The 18254-nt window shown below is 57.2% G+C and overlaps 2 protein-coding genes across 20 annotated transcripts in view; one reads left to right on the top strand and one right to left on the bottom strand.

The window, feature by feature from the left end:
* Nucleotides 1-16598, top strand: part of PIK3CD (phosphatidylinositol-4,5-bisphosphate 3-kinase catalytic subunit delta) — a 55022-nt gene extending 38424 nt beyond the window's left edge. For 6 of the 16 annotated variants that reach the window (XM_070610892.1, XM_070610888.1, XM_070610890.1 and 3 more), the window contains exons 3-24: nt 1056-1228; nt 3681-3909; nt 3996-4225; nt 4634-4813; nt 5139-5288; nt 5796-5885; nt 6950-7171; nt 7830-7926; nt 8018-8148; nt 8637-8687; nt 8765-8932; nt 9028-9149; nt 9358-9501; nt 9665-9764; nt 9918-10096; nt 10184-10296; nt 10498-10576; nt 11125-11292; nt 11898-12021; nt 12216-12361; nt 12656-12788; nt 13560-16598. In XM_070610892.1, coding sequence (XP_070466993.1) covers nt 1088-1228; nt 3681-3909; nt 3996-4225; nt 4634-4813; nt 5139-5288; nt 5796-5885; nt 6950-7171; nt 7830-7926; nt 8018-8148; nt 8637-8687; nt 8765-8932; nt 9028-9149; nt 9358-9501; nt 9665-9764; nt 9918-10096; nt 10184-10296; nt 10498-10576; nt 11125-11292; nt 11898-12021; nt 12216-12361; nt 12656-12788; nt 13560-13697 — 3135 coding nt within the window. In that variant the 5' untranslated portion in view covers nt 1056-1087 and the 3' untranslated portion in view covers nt 13698-16598. Of the gene's footprint in view, nt 1-1055; nt 1229-3680; nt 3910-3995; nt 4226-4633; nt 4814-5138; nt 5289-5795; nt 5886-6949; nt 7172-7829; nt 7927-8017; nt 8149-8636; nt 8688-8764; nt 8933-9027; nt 9150-9357; nt 9502-9664; nt 9765-9917; nt 10097-10183; nt 10297-10497; nt 10577-11124; nt 11293-11897; nt 12022-12192; nt 12362-12655; nt 12789-13559 lie in introns of all 16 variants that reach the window. The other 10 variants (XM_070610896.1, XM_070610894.1, XM_070610895.1 and 7 more) reach the window with 4 other exon arrangements.
* CLSTN1 (calsyntenin 1) overlaps nt 15391-18254 on the bottom strand; it is a 66597-nt gene continuing 63733 nt past the window's right edge. For all 4 annotated transcript variants that reach the window (XM_070610902.1, XM_070610905.1, XM_070610904.1 and 1 more), the window contains 3 exons: nt 17943-18078; nt 17430-17614; nt 15391-17040 (listed from right to left, as the gene is read on the bottom strand). In XM_070610902.1, the coding sequence (XP_070467003.1) occupies nt 16843-17040; nt 17430-17614; nt 17943-18078 (519 nt within the window). In that variant the 3' untranslated portion in view covers nt 15391-16842. The remainder of the gene's footprint in view (nt 17041-17429; nt 17615-17942; nt 18079-18254) is intronic.

Raw genomic sequence — 18254 nt, 5'->3', positions numbered from 1 at the left:
ATTAAATAAAATATAATACCAAACTTAATTTTATCTGTGTCTTTTACTTTTTTTTTTGATGTGGCTACTGGTAACTTTGACAATACACACGTGGTTCACGTTATATTTCTCTTGGACAACGCTCATCCAGACTGTGGGCAAGAATATACATTGCAGCATTGCTTATAATAATCAGAGAGAATAGACACAAACCTTGGGGTTCATCAACAGGAGAAGGGGCAAATAAATTGTGGTTGATTGACACAGTGGAATACCACACAAGAGTTCAAATGAATGATCCAGAGCTACATGTATCACGTGGGTGAATCTAAGGACCAGAATGTTGAGAGGCGCGAACAAGTTGTGGAAAGCTCACTATTCAGACCAAGTTTTAAGGCATGCAAAAATATTAGGAATTGTTTTGTGGATACATGTTAGTATAATGAAAGCATGGAAACATGCATGGAAGTTATAAACAACCCGAATCCAGGTGGTAGTAACCTGGAGTGGGAGAGATACTAGAAGGACCTTTAATTGTGTCTGTAACATTTTGTTGCTTACTGGGAATGAGTATGACTGGTGGGTTTGGTATGAGTCAGCTATTTCAACAAATTGTTTGATGGCCAGAGCCATTTTTAAGCCACTTGGTTTCTGGTTAGAAAGTTTCAAAAACTGCAGCCTTTGGTCCTGGTCAAGTCCTGGGTCGTCTGACCAGTGATCCTTCCATTTCCCACCTTTGCCAGCTGGTGGCCATGGTGGGGCCTCCGTGTGTGAGTTCCTGAGAAAAGATGATTTGGTATGGGTCTTGGTGTCTTGAATTTGGGCCACTGCTGTGAGGGAGGCAGATGGAGTGCTGGCTGTGATGAGAGGCAGCTCAGCCAAGACGGTGGCCTGGGGCAGTAGGAGCCACAACCCGCCCCAGGCAGGACAAGGCCCAGAGAGAGGCAAGCTTTGGGTGTCCATGGGGCTGGGATTTCGTCCTGAGCCTCCTGCCATCAGAGGTCCTGACTTTGTGTTCGAAGGGCCCACCCAAGCACACCTGAAGGGGACTCATTTCGCCCTCGTTGCCTTTTCAGGACAACTGGTGTCTGAGAAGTGAAAAAGCAGGATGCCCCCTGGGGTTGACTGCCCCATGGAATTCTGGACCAAGGAGGAGAATCAGAGCGTGGCTGTTGACTTCCTGCTGCCCACGGGGGTCTATCTGAACTTCCCTGTGTCCCGAAATGCCAACCTCAGCACCATCAAGAAGGTACGAGCTTGACATTACAACTAGTCCCCAGAGCCTGGAACTCAGAGAGAAAGACAGACAGACAGACGCTCACACTCACGTGCGTAGATTCTCTGATTTGAGATCCTTGGATATGGATTTTAAGAGGAATAAATAATATCCAAGAATTGTTGAAAAACTTATGGTTGGAGTCCCCCTAGCATTCCGAGTTCCGCTTCCCGCCTCTGTCAGTGCTTTGTCAGCGCACGTTTACCGAGAGCTTCAGGCTGTAGTTCCAATGGTGGCCTTTGAGTCTCTCCGTGACTGTGCCATCGTTTTTGGAACCACACCCCATCCACAGCCACTTAAGAATTTTACTGGTCTTTCGTCTTTGGGGCTGTCATCATAGTAAACATCACCTTTGGAAGTAGTTTTTGTTTTGTTGAATAATTTTCAGGGTGGATTACTGAGCCAAAGGATTAGACATCTGGATAGAATTTGATAGATGTTGTCTTGAGACCTTTCAAGGAGATTGTCCCACTTACAAAGTAGGGATTTAATGGGTCATACCAGAAGGCAAGACCTTAGCTCGGAATTTCAAAACCTATATTTGGGGCCAGAAAAAACGGAGAGAAGCAGTGTACCATCCTTGAGGGTTTTTTTTAATCTTCCTTTCCTGGGAGATTTCTTTTAAAATTAAATTTTTTTTTCCATTTCAAAAGTAATATTGACACATTGAAATTTAGTAACATAAGAAAAAGTAGGAGGAAGAAATTACCTATGATCCAGCCTTATGAGACAACCACAGTTCACACTGGCTATTTCTTATTTTCTTTTTTTATGTACAGTGTTTTTTTTGTGGTAATTCTGATTATGAACTTTTGTTATCTTTTTTTCTGAGTTAACATTATAACATCTTTCTCATGTATCATTTTTTTTTGAAGATTTTATTTATTTCCTTTTTCTCCACAAAGCCCCCCAGTGCATAGTTGTATATTCTTAGTTGTGGGTCCTTCTGGTTGTGGCATGTGAGATGCCACCTCAGCATGGCCTGATGAGCGGTGCCATGTCCACGCCCAGGATTGGAACTGGCGAAACCCTCGGCCGCCGCGGTGGAGCGCATGAACTTAACCGCTCGGCCATGGAGCCGGCCCCTCATGTATCATTTTTAAGTTAATCTTATTTTTCTGCTTACAGAGCTATACGTGAATGTTATTAAAATTTGAATACTGCAGAAAAGTAAAACACGTCGGTCCCTGCAGACTCACCTCACACTCCAAGTCTATTTCAATTTCTTTATCTTTTTTGGGGGGGTTGGTGAGGAAGATTGGCCCTGAGCTAACATCTGTTTCCAATCTTCCTGTTTTCGCTTGAGGAAGAGTGTTGCTGAGCTAACATCTCTGCCAGTCTTCCTCTATTTTATGTGGGTTGCTGCCACAGCATGGCTTAACAATGGTGCTAGGTCCGTGCCTGGGATCTGAACCTACAAACTCCGTCTGCTGAAGCGGAGCATGAAAACTTCACCACTATGCCTCTGGGTCAGCCCCTTCTTTGTTTGTTTTTTTTTTTTTTACCAAGGGACAGATAGTAAATATTCTAGGCTTTGCTGGCCATATGAGATTTGTTGCAACTGCTCAACTCTGCCATCAAAGGGCAAAAGCAGCCATAGACAATGTGTAGATGAATGGACATGGCTGTCTTCCAATAACCTGGCAAACCATTGCTTGCCGAGTCCTGGTCTATAGTAATTAATGCATTTATTATTGTTGTTTTTATGGAAATGGGCTTGAATTACATCTGCTGTTCTACAGCTTGAGTTTTTGCCCACTTACTGATGTGCCTTGGAGCCCTCCATGCTGGTTTGTACAGGGATCCCTAGATTCTGGGTCACGGCTCTGTGCTCTCTCTTGGTTGATGGATCGTAATTATCTGTCCCCCGTGGTAGCAGCGCTGGGCCATTCCTTCCTTTTCCATCTTCTCTGTGACTCAGCAGTGAACACCTTTGTACTAAAGCCTGACTGTTGAACGGCTTCCCCAGCAATCCCTGGGGACACCTTGCCCCGAGAGCACACGTTGACAGCCGTGGCTGAACGCAGCTCCCTCAGTGAGCTACACTTTTCTGAATTAGTTGCCAACATTTAAAAATCAGGCTGATGAATCCAGAACGATTAGCTCGGGGTGCCCGGAGGTCATGTCCGGCCGGCCGTAACCTACAGGGGAGACTGTAGGACGAGCTGCTCCGGTCCAGATTTGAGCGCGTACCTGGTTCCCTTCACAGAAGGCAGTGATGGAGATGCCTGGGGACCCACGTGGTCAGTGCTTAAGGGATCTGGAGAGGGTAGTGGTCTTGGGATCTTGCCTTTGCCCTCTTGTCAGGGTCATGCAGGGTGGGACACCCAGACTGAGGCCAGCCTCACCCTGCCCTCAGCCTCCCAGCTCCCTGTGGCCCTGCCTGCCTTGGCCGAAGGGGCTGATTGGTGCCTATCCCTCCCAGGTGTTGTGGCACCGAGCCCAGTATGAGCCACTCTTCCACATGCTCAGTGACCCCGAGGCCTATGTGTTCACCTGCGTCAACCAGACTGCGGAGCAGCAGGAGCTGGAGGACGAGCAGCGGCGGCTGTGTGACATCCAGCCCTTCCTGCCGGTTCTGCGCCTGGTGGCCCGCGAGGGCGACAGGGTGAAGAAGCTCATCAACTCGCAGATCAGCCTTGTCATCGGCAAAGGTACCCCTACTGGGGTGCTTCTTGTCATCCAGCTGTCCTGCTCTCCACTGCACCCCCATGCTGATCTGCTCCTCCCTGCCTCTCAGGCCTCCATGAGTTTGACTCCTTGCGTGACCCAGAAGTGAATGACTTTCGCACCAAGATGCGCCAGTTCTGTGAGGAGGCCGCTGCCCGCCGGCAACAGCTGGGCTGGGAGGCCTGGCTACAGTACAGCTTTCCCCTGCAGCTGGAGCCCTTGGCGGGAAACTGGGGAGCCAGCACCCTACGGTTCCCCAGCCGGGCCCTTCTGGTCAACGTCAAGTTCGAGGGCAGTGAGGTAAGCCCATGGCTCCTGCCGGCCAGTTTGCTGTATCCGTGTCCATGGGATTGCTTCCTCTGTGGGACTCCCCAGTCATCCAGCAGCCCCCAAATTCACCCTCCTCCCAGTAGCATCAAATGGTATTTTGGGGGTGTCCGTGCATGCAAGGGGCTTGGCCGAACCCCCCAGCAGGCAAGTTCAACAAGGCAGAATGGCTCAATGGCCTTGGTCATTGGTCCATTCTTTCATTCAGCAAATATTTCCTGGCTGTCAGCCAAGTGCCTTCATCAGACCTCGCCCTCATGGAGCTCACATTCGGGGGGCGTGGGTGCCTAAGACGGGCAAGTAGGCAACCCCGCCCCCTGTGCCCCAGAACCCCGTGGGCCCTCCACAAAGCTGAGGGCTGACCCTCCCCCCTCCCCCTAGGAGAGCTTCACCTTCCAGGTGTCCACCAAGGACGTGCCCCTGGCACTGATGGCCTGTGCCCTCCGGAAGAAGGCCACGGTGTTCCGGCAGCCCCTGGTGGAGCAGCCCGAGGACTACACGCTGCAGGTGAACGGGAGACTCGAGTACCTGTACGGCAGCTACCCCCTCTGCCGCTTCCAGGTGAGGGCAGAGGGCTGGGATGGGCCCGCTCTCCGGGGTCCCCAAGCCCGGGGCTGGGGCTGGGGCTGGGGGGCTGGTCCTTGGCCCCTCTTGAGCCTGATGAGCCAGGCATTTGGGGGTCATGGCGGGATCGTCCCCCTTACTGGGCTGGCGCTCCCCATGAGCACAAGGAGGGCTCCATCTTCAGGAGGTGGGTGGGATCAGGAAGAGCCGGCAGGAAATGCCCCCCGAAGGCCTGGGATAGGCAGCGGTGAGCATCGGGGCGTCCCCGGGGAGCCAGTTATCCCAGCCCCCCGTCGGCCTCTCACTCTGCCCCCCATCTCAGTACATCTGCAGCTGCCTGCACAGCGGGCTGACCCCTCATCTGACCATGGTGCACTCCTCCTCCATCCTCGCCATGCGGGACGAACAGAGCAACCCCACCCCCCAAGTCCAAAAACCGCGCACCAAACCGCCCCCCATTCCCGTGAAGAAGGTGAGCCAGTGCCTTCCGCTTACCCTCCCCTCCATCCCTTCCTCCCACCTGTTCTCTAACGCTAGCGCCTATTGGGCAACACCCTGGCTGGCTGTGGGTCCAGGGCCCCCTGGTCTCATGCCCCTTGGTTGGTCTTTGTTGAAAGTTGGGGCTTTGAGTTTGGGCAGCCAACACGAGTGACATCCTGGGGTGGGGTCCTGCCCGAACTTTCCGGGGGCCGCCTCCGGGCCTGGCTCTTGGCTGCTCTTCCCCTCTCACTCCTGCCCCCTGCACTCTGGGCAGAACTCCATGCCCGGCAGAGCTCAGGGGCGTCGGGACCCCTGGGGGCACCTGCATGGCAGGTCTAAGGATGGTGTTGTGGACAAGTACCTGAGCCTTGCCACAGATTGCAACGCTCTCCCCTCCCCCTGCAAGTGACCATGGGCCTTGTCAGTGGCAAGGGGTGAGAGCCCCAAGCCCCTGGTTCCTCTGCTTCAATGGCCCTGCTTCTCCCCTCCCCCACCTCAGCCCTCCTCTGTGTCCCTGTGGTCCCTGGAGCAGCCGTTCTGCGTCGAGCTCATCCAGGGCAGCAAAGTGAACGCAGATGAGCGGATGAAGGTAGGGGGCTTCTGGGCCAGAGGGGCTTGGGGGGTGTTTTTTGCACAAACAAGGCGGCTGTGTCCTGGAGGGGCAGCAGAGGAAGAAGCGGGGGGGTCACACGAAAGCCACCTGACCACATTACCCAGCATCCCTGCCTGGGGTGGTTGTGAGTCGCTTCAAAACAGGAAGGGGGGAGGGGAGCAAGCTGGTTGGCCAGAGAGGCTGATTCGTGGAAACAGAGCCCAGCGAGTTCTGAGTATTTGACTTTGGTGGAGGTTGTGGGGCCTGGCCCAGCCCAGGGATGTGGGAACCTCAAAGTCTGGGAGGTGACAGGCGCGGAAGAGGAGCTGCTCCAGCTGGGCTGGGGCCCTTGGGGCTCCCAGGGCGTCTGTGGGAGGTGTGTGCAGCAGGTGCCTCAGCCCAGGGGCCAAGCCCACCTCTGGGCTGCTCGCACACCCCATCTCCTCGGTCCTCAGGACAGCCAGCAAGGTGCAGGCTTTATTGTCCCATTTGTAGGATGTGAAACCTGGGTCCGCAGAGGCTGCGTCTCTTTGGGGAGCATTTTCTGTTGGACTAATTTCACAAGCAGAGCAGGCCTGGGATCCCCTGGCAGAGTCATGGAGGATTGGGTCTGGGGGCTGGTGTTTGGCTGGGGCAGCTTTCTGGGCAATGAGGGCTGTCACGTGGAGCTGAAGGAGGAGGGCAGGAGTGTTTAGGGGCATTAAATCCTGCCCCGCCCACAAGGGGCTCATCTGATTCTGAGCAGTGGAGGGAGCCCTTGGGTGTTCAAGCCAGAAGGTGCCCTGGAGTTCCAGAGCCACGATGGGGAAACTGAGCCCCAGAGCAGGGAAGCAACACGCGCTGGGGTCCCACAGAGCCCTTGGGGAGCTGAGAGCAGCTGCCCATGCACAGCCATCTTTCTTCCACACCACCTTCTCCCACGTGGGAAGTGGGATTCAGACCCATGTGAAATGAGGACCTTTCAGGAGGAGATGCAAACCTTAGGTGGGTGGGAGAACCTGGGAGGAAAGAGGGAGGCGGGGCCTCTGCCACCCGTCACCCGGTGCCCACACCTTCCCCAGCTGGTGGTGCAGGCTGGGCTTTTCCATGGTAATGAGACGCTCTGCAAGACGGTGTCCAGCTCGGAGGTGAGCGTGTGCTCAGAGCCTGTGTGGAAACAGCGGCTGGAGTTTGACATCAACGTCTGCGATCTGCCGCGCATGGCCCGTCTCTGCTTTGCACTTTACGCCGTGATTGAGAAGGCCAAGAAGGCTCGCTCCACCAAGAAGAAGTCCAAGAAGGCGGTGGGTGGGGTGGCCGGGAGGTGGGGCCAGGCCTCAGAGAACCAGTGCACTCCCTGCTGGGCTTAGTCCAGTCCTGCAGCCCTGGCCCACTCCCCATCCTGCTCTCAGTAGGCACACAGCCTGAGGATGGGCTCCTGGGAGGGCCTGCGGACCCTAGCCTCCCCACCCCGCCCATAGCAGCCACTGCCCCTGCTCTGTGACAGCTCTGGGTTCCTGGGCTCATGAGCAGGGTGACTTGGAATATCTGGACCTTGGTCTTCAGTCCTTGTGGGAACCTGGAGGCAGCTCCCTGGGTGGAAGGACAAAGGGACTGTCCTCACAGCGGCAGAGGGGCCTGAGTCAGCAGCTGGCTGGGGAGGAGTGGCGGTTGGGCCCTGAGTCACGCTGTAACTGGCCACTGAGCCACGCTGACTCACCCATTGCTGAGCTGGGCCACCTTTCTGGGGCTGACGTGGTTTGTTTGGGGGTTTCTCAAGAAGCCCAGAGTGGGGATGCAGCTGGGAACAGAAGGGAGCCAAGAGGTGGCTGACCTGGCTGGCTTCCCCCAGGGAGTCTGGGCAAGGCAGGGAAGCATGGCCCGGAGGCTGGGCCCATCCTGCTGATGAGCCAGTGGGGGCTCTTCAGCAGCTGGCCCTGACCTGCCCACGTTCTCTTCCAGGACTGCCCCATTGCCTGGGCCAACCTCATGCTGTTTGACTACAAGGACCAGCTCAAGACTGGGGAATGCTGCCTCTACATGTGGCCCTCCGTCCCAGGTCAGCCCAGGCCAGGAGGGAGAGGCGTGGGGGGAAGGGGTCCCAGACGTGGTGGCATTCCCCATGCAACTCCATCCGTCCCTGTGTCTAGATGAGAAAGGGGAGCTGCTGAACCCCACGGGAACCGTGCGCAATAACCCCAACACTGAGAGCGCTGCCGCCCTGGTCATCTCCCTCCCCGAGGTGGCCCCCCACCCCGTGTACTACCCTGCCCTTGACAAGGTCAGTGAGGGGCCCCTGCCACCTGGGGCCCAGGACCTGCCCTGCCCAGAGGCTGTGGGGCTAAAGATGAACTTTTCTGACTCTGCCTCTGTGACTCCCGAGAGCATGGTCCCCACGCCCTGTGAGTTGCCCGGGGCAGGGGGCAGGGTCACCACATACATTTGGGGGGTCTCTTGACTCTCCAGAATCCTCATGTGCCCTAGAGCAGTAGTTTTCAACCAGGGGCCACTTTGCCCCCCAGGGGACTTTGGACAATGTCCAAAGACATTTTGGGTGTCACAACCAGTGGGAGAGATACTCCTGGCATCTTGTGGGTGGAGGCCAGGCATGCTGCTAAACACCCTAGAGTGTACGAGACAGTCCCCACCCTGAGAGTCATTGGCCCGCAAGGTCAGTAGTGCTGAGGTGTTGACCCCTCCCCGCCGGGGCCCTGCCAGGGCTGGCCCAGGCCCTGGGGTCGCCGCTGAGAGCATGGCTGCTTGTTGCAGATCTTGGAGCTGGGGCGGCCCGGGGAGCATGGGCGCTTCACCGAGGAGGAGGTGAGCTGGGGGCCGTAGCCGTGGGCGGTGGGGCATGGAGGCAGGCCGCAGCCCTCACCCCCTCCTGCGCCCCTCAGCAGCTGCAGCTGCGGGAGATCCTGGAGCGGCGGGGGTCCGGGGAGCTGTATGAGCATGAGAAGGACCTGGTGTGGAAGATGCGACACGAGGTCCAGGAGCACTTCCCCGAGGCACTGGCCCGGCTGCTGCTGGTCACCAAGTGGAACAAGCATGAGGACGTGGCCCAGGTGGGCAGCAGGGCAGGGGCCCTGGGGGAGGGCCAGAGCCTGGAGTCAGACGCAGCCGCTGCTTGCCCCATGCCCTGACCACCAGCATCCCCTAGATGCTCTACCTGCTGTGCTCCTGGCCTGAGCTGCCTGTGCTGAGCGCCCTGGAGCTGCTGGACTTCAGCTTCCCCGACCGCCACGTGGGCTCCTTCGCCATCAAGTCCCTGCGGAAACTGACGTGAGTCCCATGGGCTCCCTGCTCCGTGGAAGGGCAGCTTTGCCCCAATTGCCCACAAGTGGGCACCGGCTGGGGACGTTCTGAACCTTCCCTGGGGACCTGCTCAGGTGGGACCGGCCTCTCGTGCCTGCCCTGCCCCCTCGCCAGCAGCAGACCCCTGTCCCTAGCCGTGAAGCTCCGGGCCCCAGCCGGCCTCCCTTCCCTGCAGGGACGACGAGCTTTTCCAGTACCTGCTGCAGCTGGTGCAGGTGCTTAAGTACGAGTCCTACCTCGACTGTGAGCTGACCAAATTCCTGCTGGACCGGGCCCTGGCCAACCGCAAGATCGGCCACTTCCTCTTCTGGCACCTCCGGTAGCTGGACTCACCGGGCCCCTGTGTCTCCCTGGAAGGCCATGGGGAGGAGGGACCTCGTCTGCTGGCCTCACGTTTCCTGCCGGCCTGGGTGTCCCGGCTGGACTGGGAGAGGCTGTGTGGCCCTGCCAGGAGAGGCTCAGCCCCCTCTTCCTCCCTCCAGGTCCGAGATGCACGTGCCGTCGGTGGCCCTGCGCTTCGGCCTCATCATGGAGGCGTACTGCAGGGGCAGCACCCACCACATGAAGGTGCTGATGAAGCAGGTGAGCCTCAGGCCCCTGGCCCCGCCCCAGCCTGGGCTCTGCTTTCGGGTAGGGTTGGCCGGGCCCCTTTAGAATCACCTGGGCCGGGCTGAGCTCAGAGCCTGCTTCTCCCGGCCTGCGCACACTGTGCTGCCCTCCCGTTCTCCCGGCCAGGGGGAAGCACTGAGCAAACTGAAGGCCCTGAACGACTTTGTCAAAGTGAGCTCCCAGAAGGCCACCAAGCCCCACACCAAGGAGCTGATGCACCTGTGCATGCGCCAGGAGACCTACCTGGAGGCCCTCTCCCACCTGCAGTCGCCGCTCGACCCCAGCATCCTGCTGGCTGAAGTCTGGTGAGCCCTGAGACCCCACGATCCCCCTGACCCCCTGCCCCAAGGCCCTGTCTGGGGACCGGTGCTGACCCCCCTCTGGCCCGGCAGTGTGGAGCAGTGCACCTTCATGGACTCCAAGATGAAGCCCCTGTGGGTCATGTACAGCAACGAGGAGGCGGGCAGCGATGGCAGCGTGGGCATCATATTTAAGAACGGGGATGGTGAGCAGGCGGGTCCCCTGGGGAAGGGCCTGCTGAGGCCTTGGCCTCCCGACACCGTGCCATGCTGCCCTGGGGGTCCCTGGGGGATGACTCCTGGAGGGCAAGCCGAGGGGCAGTTCTGGGACTTTGGGGCCTGGGCATGGCTGCGAGTGGAGAACCCACTAGAAACTCATGGTTTTCCTTCTGGGGGATGCTGCACAGACCTCCGCCAGGACATGCTGACTCTGCAGATGATCCAGCTCATGGACGTTCTGTGGAAGCAGGAGGGGTTGGACCTGAGGTGAGGGGCCCTCCTGTCATCCATTTGTGCCTGCACCAAGCCCAGGACTCTGTCCCTTTGGAGGGGGTCCCCTCGACGCAACATTACCACCTCAGGAAAAATGGCTCCTGTAGGAAGGACGGGGACGGGTTTAACTAGGGCCCAGGGAGGCAACGGAGCCACAGGATGAGGTGGAGAAGGCCAGGCCTGCTGCTGGCATCTGTCCCGTTCTGTTTTTCCTTTGCCCCAAGTATCCCTGGCTTCCTGCCCCTTCCTGGGAAGTAGTGGCATCGTCTTTCAAGCCACGTGGATTTTTCTCTCTGAGCAAATGTGAGCTCAGCCAAGGTGCTGACTCTGCATCTGGGTGCTGGTGCTGACCTCTCCAAGGAGCCTTCCCCTGGGGCCCTGGGAGCCAAGAGCTCCTCCCCAGCACCTTTCTCCTCCTTTTCAGCAGCTTGAGTAGCATCTCCTGTGGCTATTTTTGGTGCCTTGAGCTCCTTGGGGGTCAAGCAGCCCTGGAGACAGCCGTTGACCACGGCATTTCTCTGCCCCTCCCCCCACCTGGCTAGGATGACCCCCTATGGCTGCCTCTCCACTGGGGACCGCACGGGCCTCATCGAGGTGGTGCTTCACTCAGACACCATTGCCAACATCCAGCTGAACAAGAGCAACATGGCAGCCACGGCCGCCTTCAACAAGGATGCCCTGCTCAACTGGCTCAAGTCTAAGAACCCTGGGTAGGTTTCTGGTCCAGGGAAAGATGCTTTCTCCTTTCCGAGAGGTGTGGTTTGGGAGTCAAAGGTGACAAGAAGGGCCTGGGACAGTCTCTGTGGCTTCTTGGCTCAGCCGAGGACCAGCCATGTCTCTGTGGGTAGGGGTTGGGTCTCCATTCCCCCATCTATCAGTCGTCTGTCGCCGGGAACAACCACCCTTGAACTCAGGGACAGAAAACAACCGCCATTTATTATTGGCTCACAAGCCTGTAACTCGAGCCAGCTCAGCTGAGTGGCTCTGCTGTCATCACTCGTGCAACTGCTGTCATCTGGGAGCTTGACTGGGCATGGAGGGTCGCATGTCTGGGGCCTCGGCGCTGGCCCTCAGCCGTGTTGCCTCTCCTCATTCTAGCCTCAGCTTCCCGCCATGGCAGTAGGGAATGTGCAGGAGGTGGGAAGTGTCTTAAGGCCTAGGCTCTGGGATGAGCCCAGCATCACTTCCTCCACACTCCCGTGGTCCAAGCAGATCACAAGGCCACATTCAAGGGGAGGGGACCTCACCTCTTGGTAGAAGGAGCTGCAAAGGAGTGTGGCCATGGTTTCCATTCTGCCCTCCTCCCCTCACCCAGGGAGGCCCTGGAACGAGCTATTGAGGAGTTCACCCTCTCCTGCGCTGGCTACTGTGTGGCCACATACGTGCTGGGCATCGGTGATCGGCACAGCGACAACATCATGATCCGCGAGAATGGGCAGGTAGGGGCAGTGTGGGGGCTGCCATGCAGGCAGCACCTGTCTTCTGGCCCCGCCCTGGCCTTTCTGCGCTGCGCACGGCTCCGAGGCAGAGCCCCCTCCAAGCTCTTCCGGGTCCCTCTGTCTCCCCAGGTCCTCTGGACCAAGGCACTCTCCTTTCTGACTCCTTTTCAGTCTCTGCCCTTCCCTCCCCTTAGCTGTTCCACATTGATTTTGGCCACTTTCTGGGGAATTTCAAGACCAAGTTTGGAATCAACCGTGAGCGAGTCCCATTCATCCTCACCTATGACTTTGTCCATGTGATCCAGCAGGGGAAGACTAATAATAGTGAGAAATTCGAAAGGTGAGGGTGCCTCAGACCCCCTGGATGCCCTTTGGTGCCTGGGGCCCCAGGCAGGGGGCAGGGACGGGGACCAGCTCTCAGCCCACCCCTGGAAGGGGGCAGTGCAGGGAGAAAGCTCCTGGGTCCTGTAGGAGGAGGCCGGCTGGGGCAGGGGGTCGCCGTTAAAGGGAGTGGGGGCTGTGTACGGCTATTTCCAGGGCAAGGGCAGGCTGGCCTGCTGGCCCCCTGGCTCGGGGTGAAAGGGTGACAGAGTGGCTGGGAGGACCCAGAGCCCCTCCCCCCGCCCCCCTGCAGGTTCCGGGGCTACTGTGAGAGGGCCTACACCATCCTGCGGCGCCACGGGCTGCTCTTCCTGCACCTCTTCGCCCTGATGCGGGCGGCCGGCCTGCCTGAGCTCAGCTGCTCTAAAGACATCCAATATCTCAAGGTAAATGCTGGGGCCAGGCCGCCAGGCAGAGCAGGGGGCCTGACTTCCCAAGGCCTGCCTCCAAGTAGTACGACCTGGGGGGCCCGAGGGTGATGGACCCCCCCTCCCCCCCACGGAGGGCACTCCTGATTCCAGTCCTCATGCCAGCCGGGACCCAGCAGTGGGGTCACGTGGGAAGTGGCCGGAGTTGGTCTCGGTTCTCTTGCGGATGGGCCAGGACCTCCCTTGGTCCACCTGTCTGTCCTCCATAGGCACAGGTGTTCCCACTTGTACGAGAAGGCTGGATTAGATATGGTTCCCTCTACACTTTAAAAAATGCTTTTCCTTCCTGTATCTTTTGTGCAACCCTGAGGCAGGTGGTGGGGGGGTGGGGGCGGGGGATTGGGTCACAGGCCCCTGTCAGGTATTCTCTTGGGTGCCCAGTTCCTGCAGAATGAGGCTGCTCCCTCCCTCCCTTCCTCCTCTTGGAGTTAGTTTCCAGTGAAGGCAAGGCCGCCTGTCCACCCATGGGGCACTGGGGCCAAGACCTCCTGGTGCCAGCTGGCATCTTGTTTTGGGGGTGGTTAGGGGGCCTGTCTTGGTTTGGGATCAGAATAAAGAGCTTTTCCCAAGGGAGATATTGGGTGGCTCTCTCCACGCAGTTCTTTTAGGAGGGGATTTAAAATGCCCAGAGAGGGCAGAAGTACAGGCAGGCGGAGGGGCCGCCTGTGGAGCGGTGGGGACCAGGCCCCCTCAGTGCTGATGCTCACTGCTCTGATGATGTTGGCTCAGGACTCTCTGGCCTTGGGAAAAACGGAGGAGGAGGCTCTGAAGCACTTCCGAGTGAAGTTTAACGAAGCGCTCCGGGAGAGCTGGAAGACCAAAGTGAATTGGCTGGCCCACAACGTGTCCAAAGACAACAGGCAATAGCAGCCCTGCCTCCCGGCGGCACACCGGCCCCGCCGAGCCAACCGTGCATCCTGGGAACCAGGCACCCTCCGCTGCCCTTCGGGGCCTGGAAGCCTGAACTGCACCCCATGGGAAAGAACCTACACAACTGCCTTTTGTTTACACTGGTTATTTATTTATGACTTGAAATGTTTCAGGAACTAAACAGCCATAAACGGTAATGCATCCTTTGTGCAGGGGAGGGGTGCTGTGCTCCAGGGGCCCCGGTCAGAGCCCTGGCCTTGGAGGAGAAGACACTGTGAACTGGGCACCTCAAGGCTGCATCTGCTGAGGATTGTAATCCCAAGTCTTCCAGCTGGCAGATCTGGACCCAGCAAGGAATATTTTCCCCACCGGGGAGCCTGCCTTCTTCCCAGGCTCCAGCCGGGCTGCACAGTCTCGGCGCCGACAGCTACCTGGTGCCCGCTGTGCGGACAGGGCGCCGGCGCCTCCTCTGCTCACCCCTCCCTCACGCTCTCCGCTGAGCTCTGGGCAGCTCCCAGAGCAAACCTGGGTACTCTCTAGATTCAGGGATGCTTGCTCCCCACTTTCAGAGTGACTCTTGGGTACAGGAATTCTTTCATCTCTGCTATAAAGTGATTTTGTTTGCGGGTAAGAAAAAAAATAGCCAGACTACTTACTGAACCTCTGTGGCTCGGGAGAACAGCCCTGGGCCCCTGAAGTAGAATAGATGCTGGTCCTCAAGACACATTACAGAGATGGGAGCTTGATGCAGCTCATCCTGGTCATGGGTCAAGGTGAAAGCAGGTCAGAGTACTTTGTGCAATATCTGTAACCTGCCTCTTAAGGCAGGTTTTAAGTGAGGAGGAACCTGACCTCCTCATCCAGAACGCTCTCCTTTGAGAACCTGCCGTGAATAATCAGGTACCAGAAGTGTGAGTTAGGTGTGCGGTGGAATCTTTTTCTCTGACGGGTCTTATCTTGAAACGGTTCAGGCTTCAGTTTAGGTGGATCTGAGGAGCTCCAGAAATGCAGGTTCCTGGGCCCCTCCCAGCCTTCTGAAGCCACTCTGGAGACGGGCTAGGAGTCTGGGCTTTGAGAAGCCCACTGGAGAGCCTGACGTATTAGCAGCCAAGCCGGACCTGCCGGGCTACACTGCTTATCCCTCAAAGGTCCTGCAGGGCCCGGAAGAGCCAGCAGCCACTCCCCACTCAACAGCCCGGGTGCCAGTTCTTTTTCGGTCAGAGGCAGCCAAGCAGACACAGTCTGTCAGCAGTGAGTGCCACCCACAGAGCACCACTGACCGCACTCCTGTTCCCAACCAGCGCTGAATTCATGAGCCCCACCTGGCCTGTTTGGAAACAGGGAAAGCCAAGTGTATGTCTATACTGTATGTTATTTATTTAAGTGAGTCTGTGTGCTTCCTGGCGTGGGCAGCACACTTGGTACATACACAACAATTTCAGGTCTGGGTGCACGGCCTGTGTGCCTGACCAGAAGCATATTTTCTATGTTCTAACGTCATTTACTGTTTCTGTATGGGGAAGGCGAGTTCAACATACCTGATGATGGCTGAGACCAGCACTCTGTGAAACCTTGAGAGCTAAAAGTAGATTAAAAGAAATAAAAGCCTTTTTATGTTATGTTCTCAGCTCAAAAAGAAAGAGAATGCAAGATTAAAGCAAAGACCAGACAAAAAACAACAGTCTCCCAGTGGAGTTAGAACGGGCACTTTATTGTAGTGTTTACACTTTCCGACCTATCATCAATATACACACCCGAGAGGGGGCCACAGCAGCTACAGACAGCGCGAGGAGGTTTCGGCTCCGCGTTAGCGCCTATCCGTGGTCTAACAGAGCAGCTACGGTGATGGTACATGGAGGATGGCCACACGACACAGGACAGCCGGCAATGTCCTCGGAACTAGCAGTTATGATCTCACAACAGTATTCAAAATTATTTCCCCCCAGTTTTAGAAATCTAAAGTTTTACATGTAAATTAAAAACAAAGTGCTCTAGGGGCCTCAGCTCCTGACTGCTGTCCGCCTCGTCCTTCGCACGGCACGGAGCAGCAGGGCTCCTGCTCTGGGGACTGGGCTTCGCCGGGGCTCCGGGAGGAGAGAGGAGCTCATGGCCGTTTAGGGCAAGATCTAGCACTTGGCCTTTGGGCCTCTGGGGGTCCTTCCAGTGCGTCTGTGCCTCATGTTCTGAGTACAGGTCACTCAGGCCCACTGCATCCCCAAACCGAGTGGGCCGGCGGTTCGCACCATCTCCGTAGTGGATACAAGCTCCCACCACCAGGGAAACACAGGGCTGTGAAGCAGGAACCCCAAGGCTGCGCGAGGTAAGTCCAGGTTCCTGCACGAGGAGCTGCCGGTCATCAGAGGAGAGTGCCAAAGAGGCCAGGGACCCCAGCTCCCCTCAGCCCTCTGCCAAATTAGAAATGGGTAGAATCCCAAAGACAAGACCTGGCCATTTCCAACCTCCAAAGAGGGGCCCCTGACCACCCCTCCCCCCTCACATACACCCCTGCTGAGCAGTGCACCAAAGTCCGTGCCCCGTGACAGCCCCGGCCACACGCCAAGACCTGAGGCCTGCAGCTGGAGTGTACCAGCTGCCTGGGTAGGGCAGGCCCTTTTCTCCTTGTCCGGGGGACGAGGGAGCAGGAGCCCGCAGGGTCTCTCCTGTGCTCAGTGTTTGCACCTCACTTTGCATTCCAGCCCTGGATTACACTAGCACAGAGGACACGAGGAATCCCGATTTATTTACAAAATATTAAAAAGTCAGTTCATCTACATATTAACCCCCATTCTGCCACTTTATACATGCACTAGTTTGGAAAAAATAAAAACTTTTAAAAAAAAAGAAAAAACGGATTACCAGGTGGGAGTGAGCAATTTTAACCCTTTGTCAATGAGTCCAGTCATTGCAGCTTTTCCGGAGGTGCGAGGGGGCCACGCAGAGCGAGATGACATAACTTAAAAGAGATCGGGGGCAGGGGGAGCCTACGGTCCTACACACCAAGCACGGGCAGAGGATCGGCGAAGGGAGGGCCTGCAGACCTACTGGCCAGAATGACTTTGTACATCGTGGACCCTGGGGACTGTACGACAGATGACAGCAGAGTCTTCTGAAGCAGAAAAAACGGTGACGGAGCGGCGGCGGCTCAGTAGCTGAGGGTGGAGTCGTCCCACTCCAGCTGCTGCTGTCTGTTCACATTCTGCTGGTCCCCGTGCTCCCCGCCCTCCTCCTCCTCGCTGCTCTCCGACTCGGCACTGGTGATGTCATCCTCCTCCTCCCCGTCCTCGCTCTCTTCCTCCTCCTCCTCCTCTTCCTCCTCACTGCTGTGCTGGTCCTCATACGTCTGACAAGAGATAGCCGCATGAGTCCGGCCCCTGGTCCCGCCCACAACCTAATCATAGGCACAGAGCAAGGGACTCGCCATGTCATGCTCCACAGCGAGGGAGGGGCTGGACCACGCTGGAAGTCAGCTCATCAAAGACAAAAGGGTCACACCCACAGGGTCTGTGTGCTGGGGAGAGCATGTTTCTACACTTATTGGGTGGCATGAGCGTGAAGAAGACCTCTCTGAGGCTCAGTTTACCCACCTGACTTCAGGGGACATGTACCTCACTGAGTCACCGTGCGGATCACAGGGCATAAAGCACATGAACTGCTTCTCTGAGGTGGGCCCAGCTTTGGCCCTGGCCTGCAGGCGATCTCAGTTGGGGGTGGTCAGCTGCCCGTGCCTACCTCCATGGGGTTGACGGTGATGGTCAAGGCAGAGTCGTCCCAGTCCATCTCGTTCTCCTTGCCCGTGTCCTGGTCCCGCATGGTTCGCTGATGTGCCGCCCGGATCCGGAACACTCCCAGGATAATCATGAAAACCAAGAAGCTGACACACACCACAATCACAACGGTTGCGGTGCTGGGGACGACTGCAATGAGATTGAGAGATGTCATCAACCCAGAAGGTGCCCTCGACCTCCTCTGCTCCATACACTGAATGTGTCACCTGACCCCCAGGGGAGAGGGAGAAATATTAGAAAAGTTGCAGCACAAGGTTCAAATCTGGGTCTGGCTACTGTGCCCCATGGCCGTGGGCGATGAGTGTGCCCTGTGTGTGTCAGCTTCTGCGTGTGTGCTGTGGGACAACAGCTGGACTGGCTGGGGGCTGCTCTGAGCGGGGCTGGGCTCTGGGCAGCAGGGGGAGGGCGTCCCCCCGGACCCTGCTCCAGGGTCTCGGGCTTCTCCCCACAGCCCTACCTGCGAACGGGTGGGGGTTGGCCAGGTTGTGACCCGAAAGGTCAACGAAGGAGCGATGCTCGGGGTGAACAAACTGTGGCTGAGCAGCCATGTGGTTGGCGTGTTCCACGGGGTTGGCCGTGTGGATCACGTTCACCTGCAGCAGAGACAGAAAGGCCGCCTGAATGTGCCCAAGAGATGGAAAAGCAGTTCAGACGTGAACATGCCCAGAGACCCCCAAAGTGGGTCCCGGACCAGTGCTGGGAAGCGGATAAGAAAAGGACCGAAGAGCATCAGGGGTAAGCACTTAGAAACTGCTGTAACAACTGGTAT

Source organism: Equus przewalskii, chromosome 2 (genome assembly GCF_037783145.1).
Source record: "Equus przewalskii isolate Varuska chromosome 2, EquPr2, whole genome shotgun sequence".
Lineage (NCBI taxonomy): Eukaryota > Metazoa > Chordata > Mammalia > Perissodactyla > Equidae > Equus > Equus przewalskii.
This window is presented reverse-complemented; position numbering and strand designations above follow the sequence as displayed.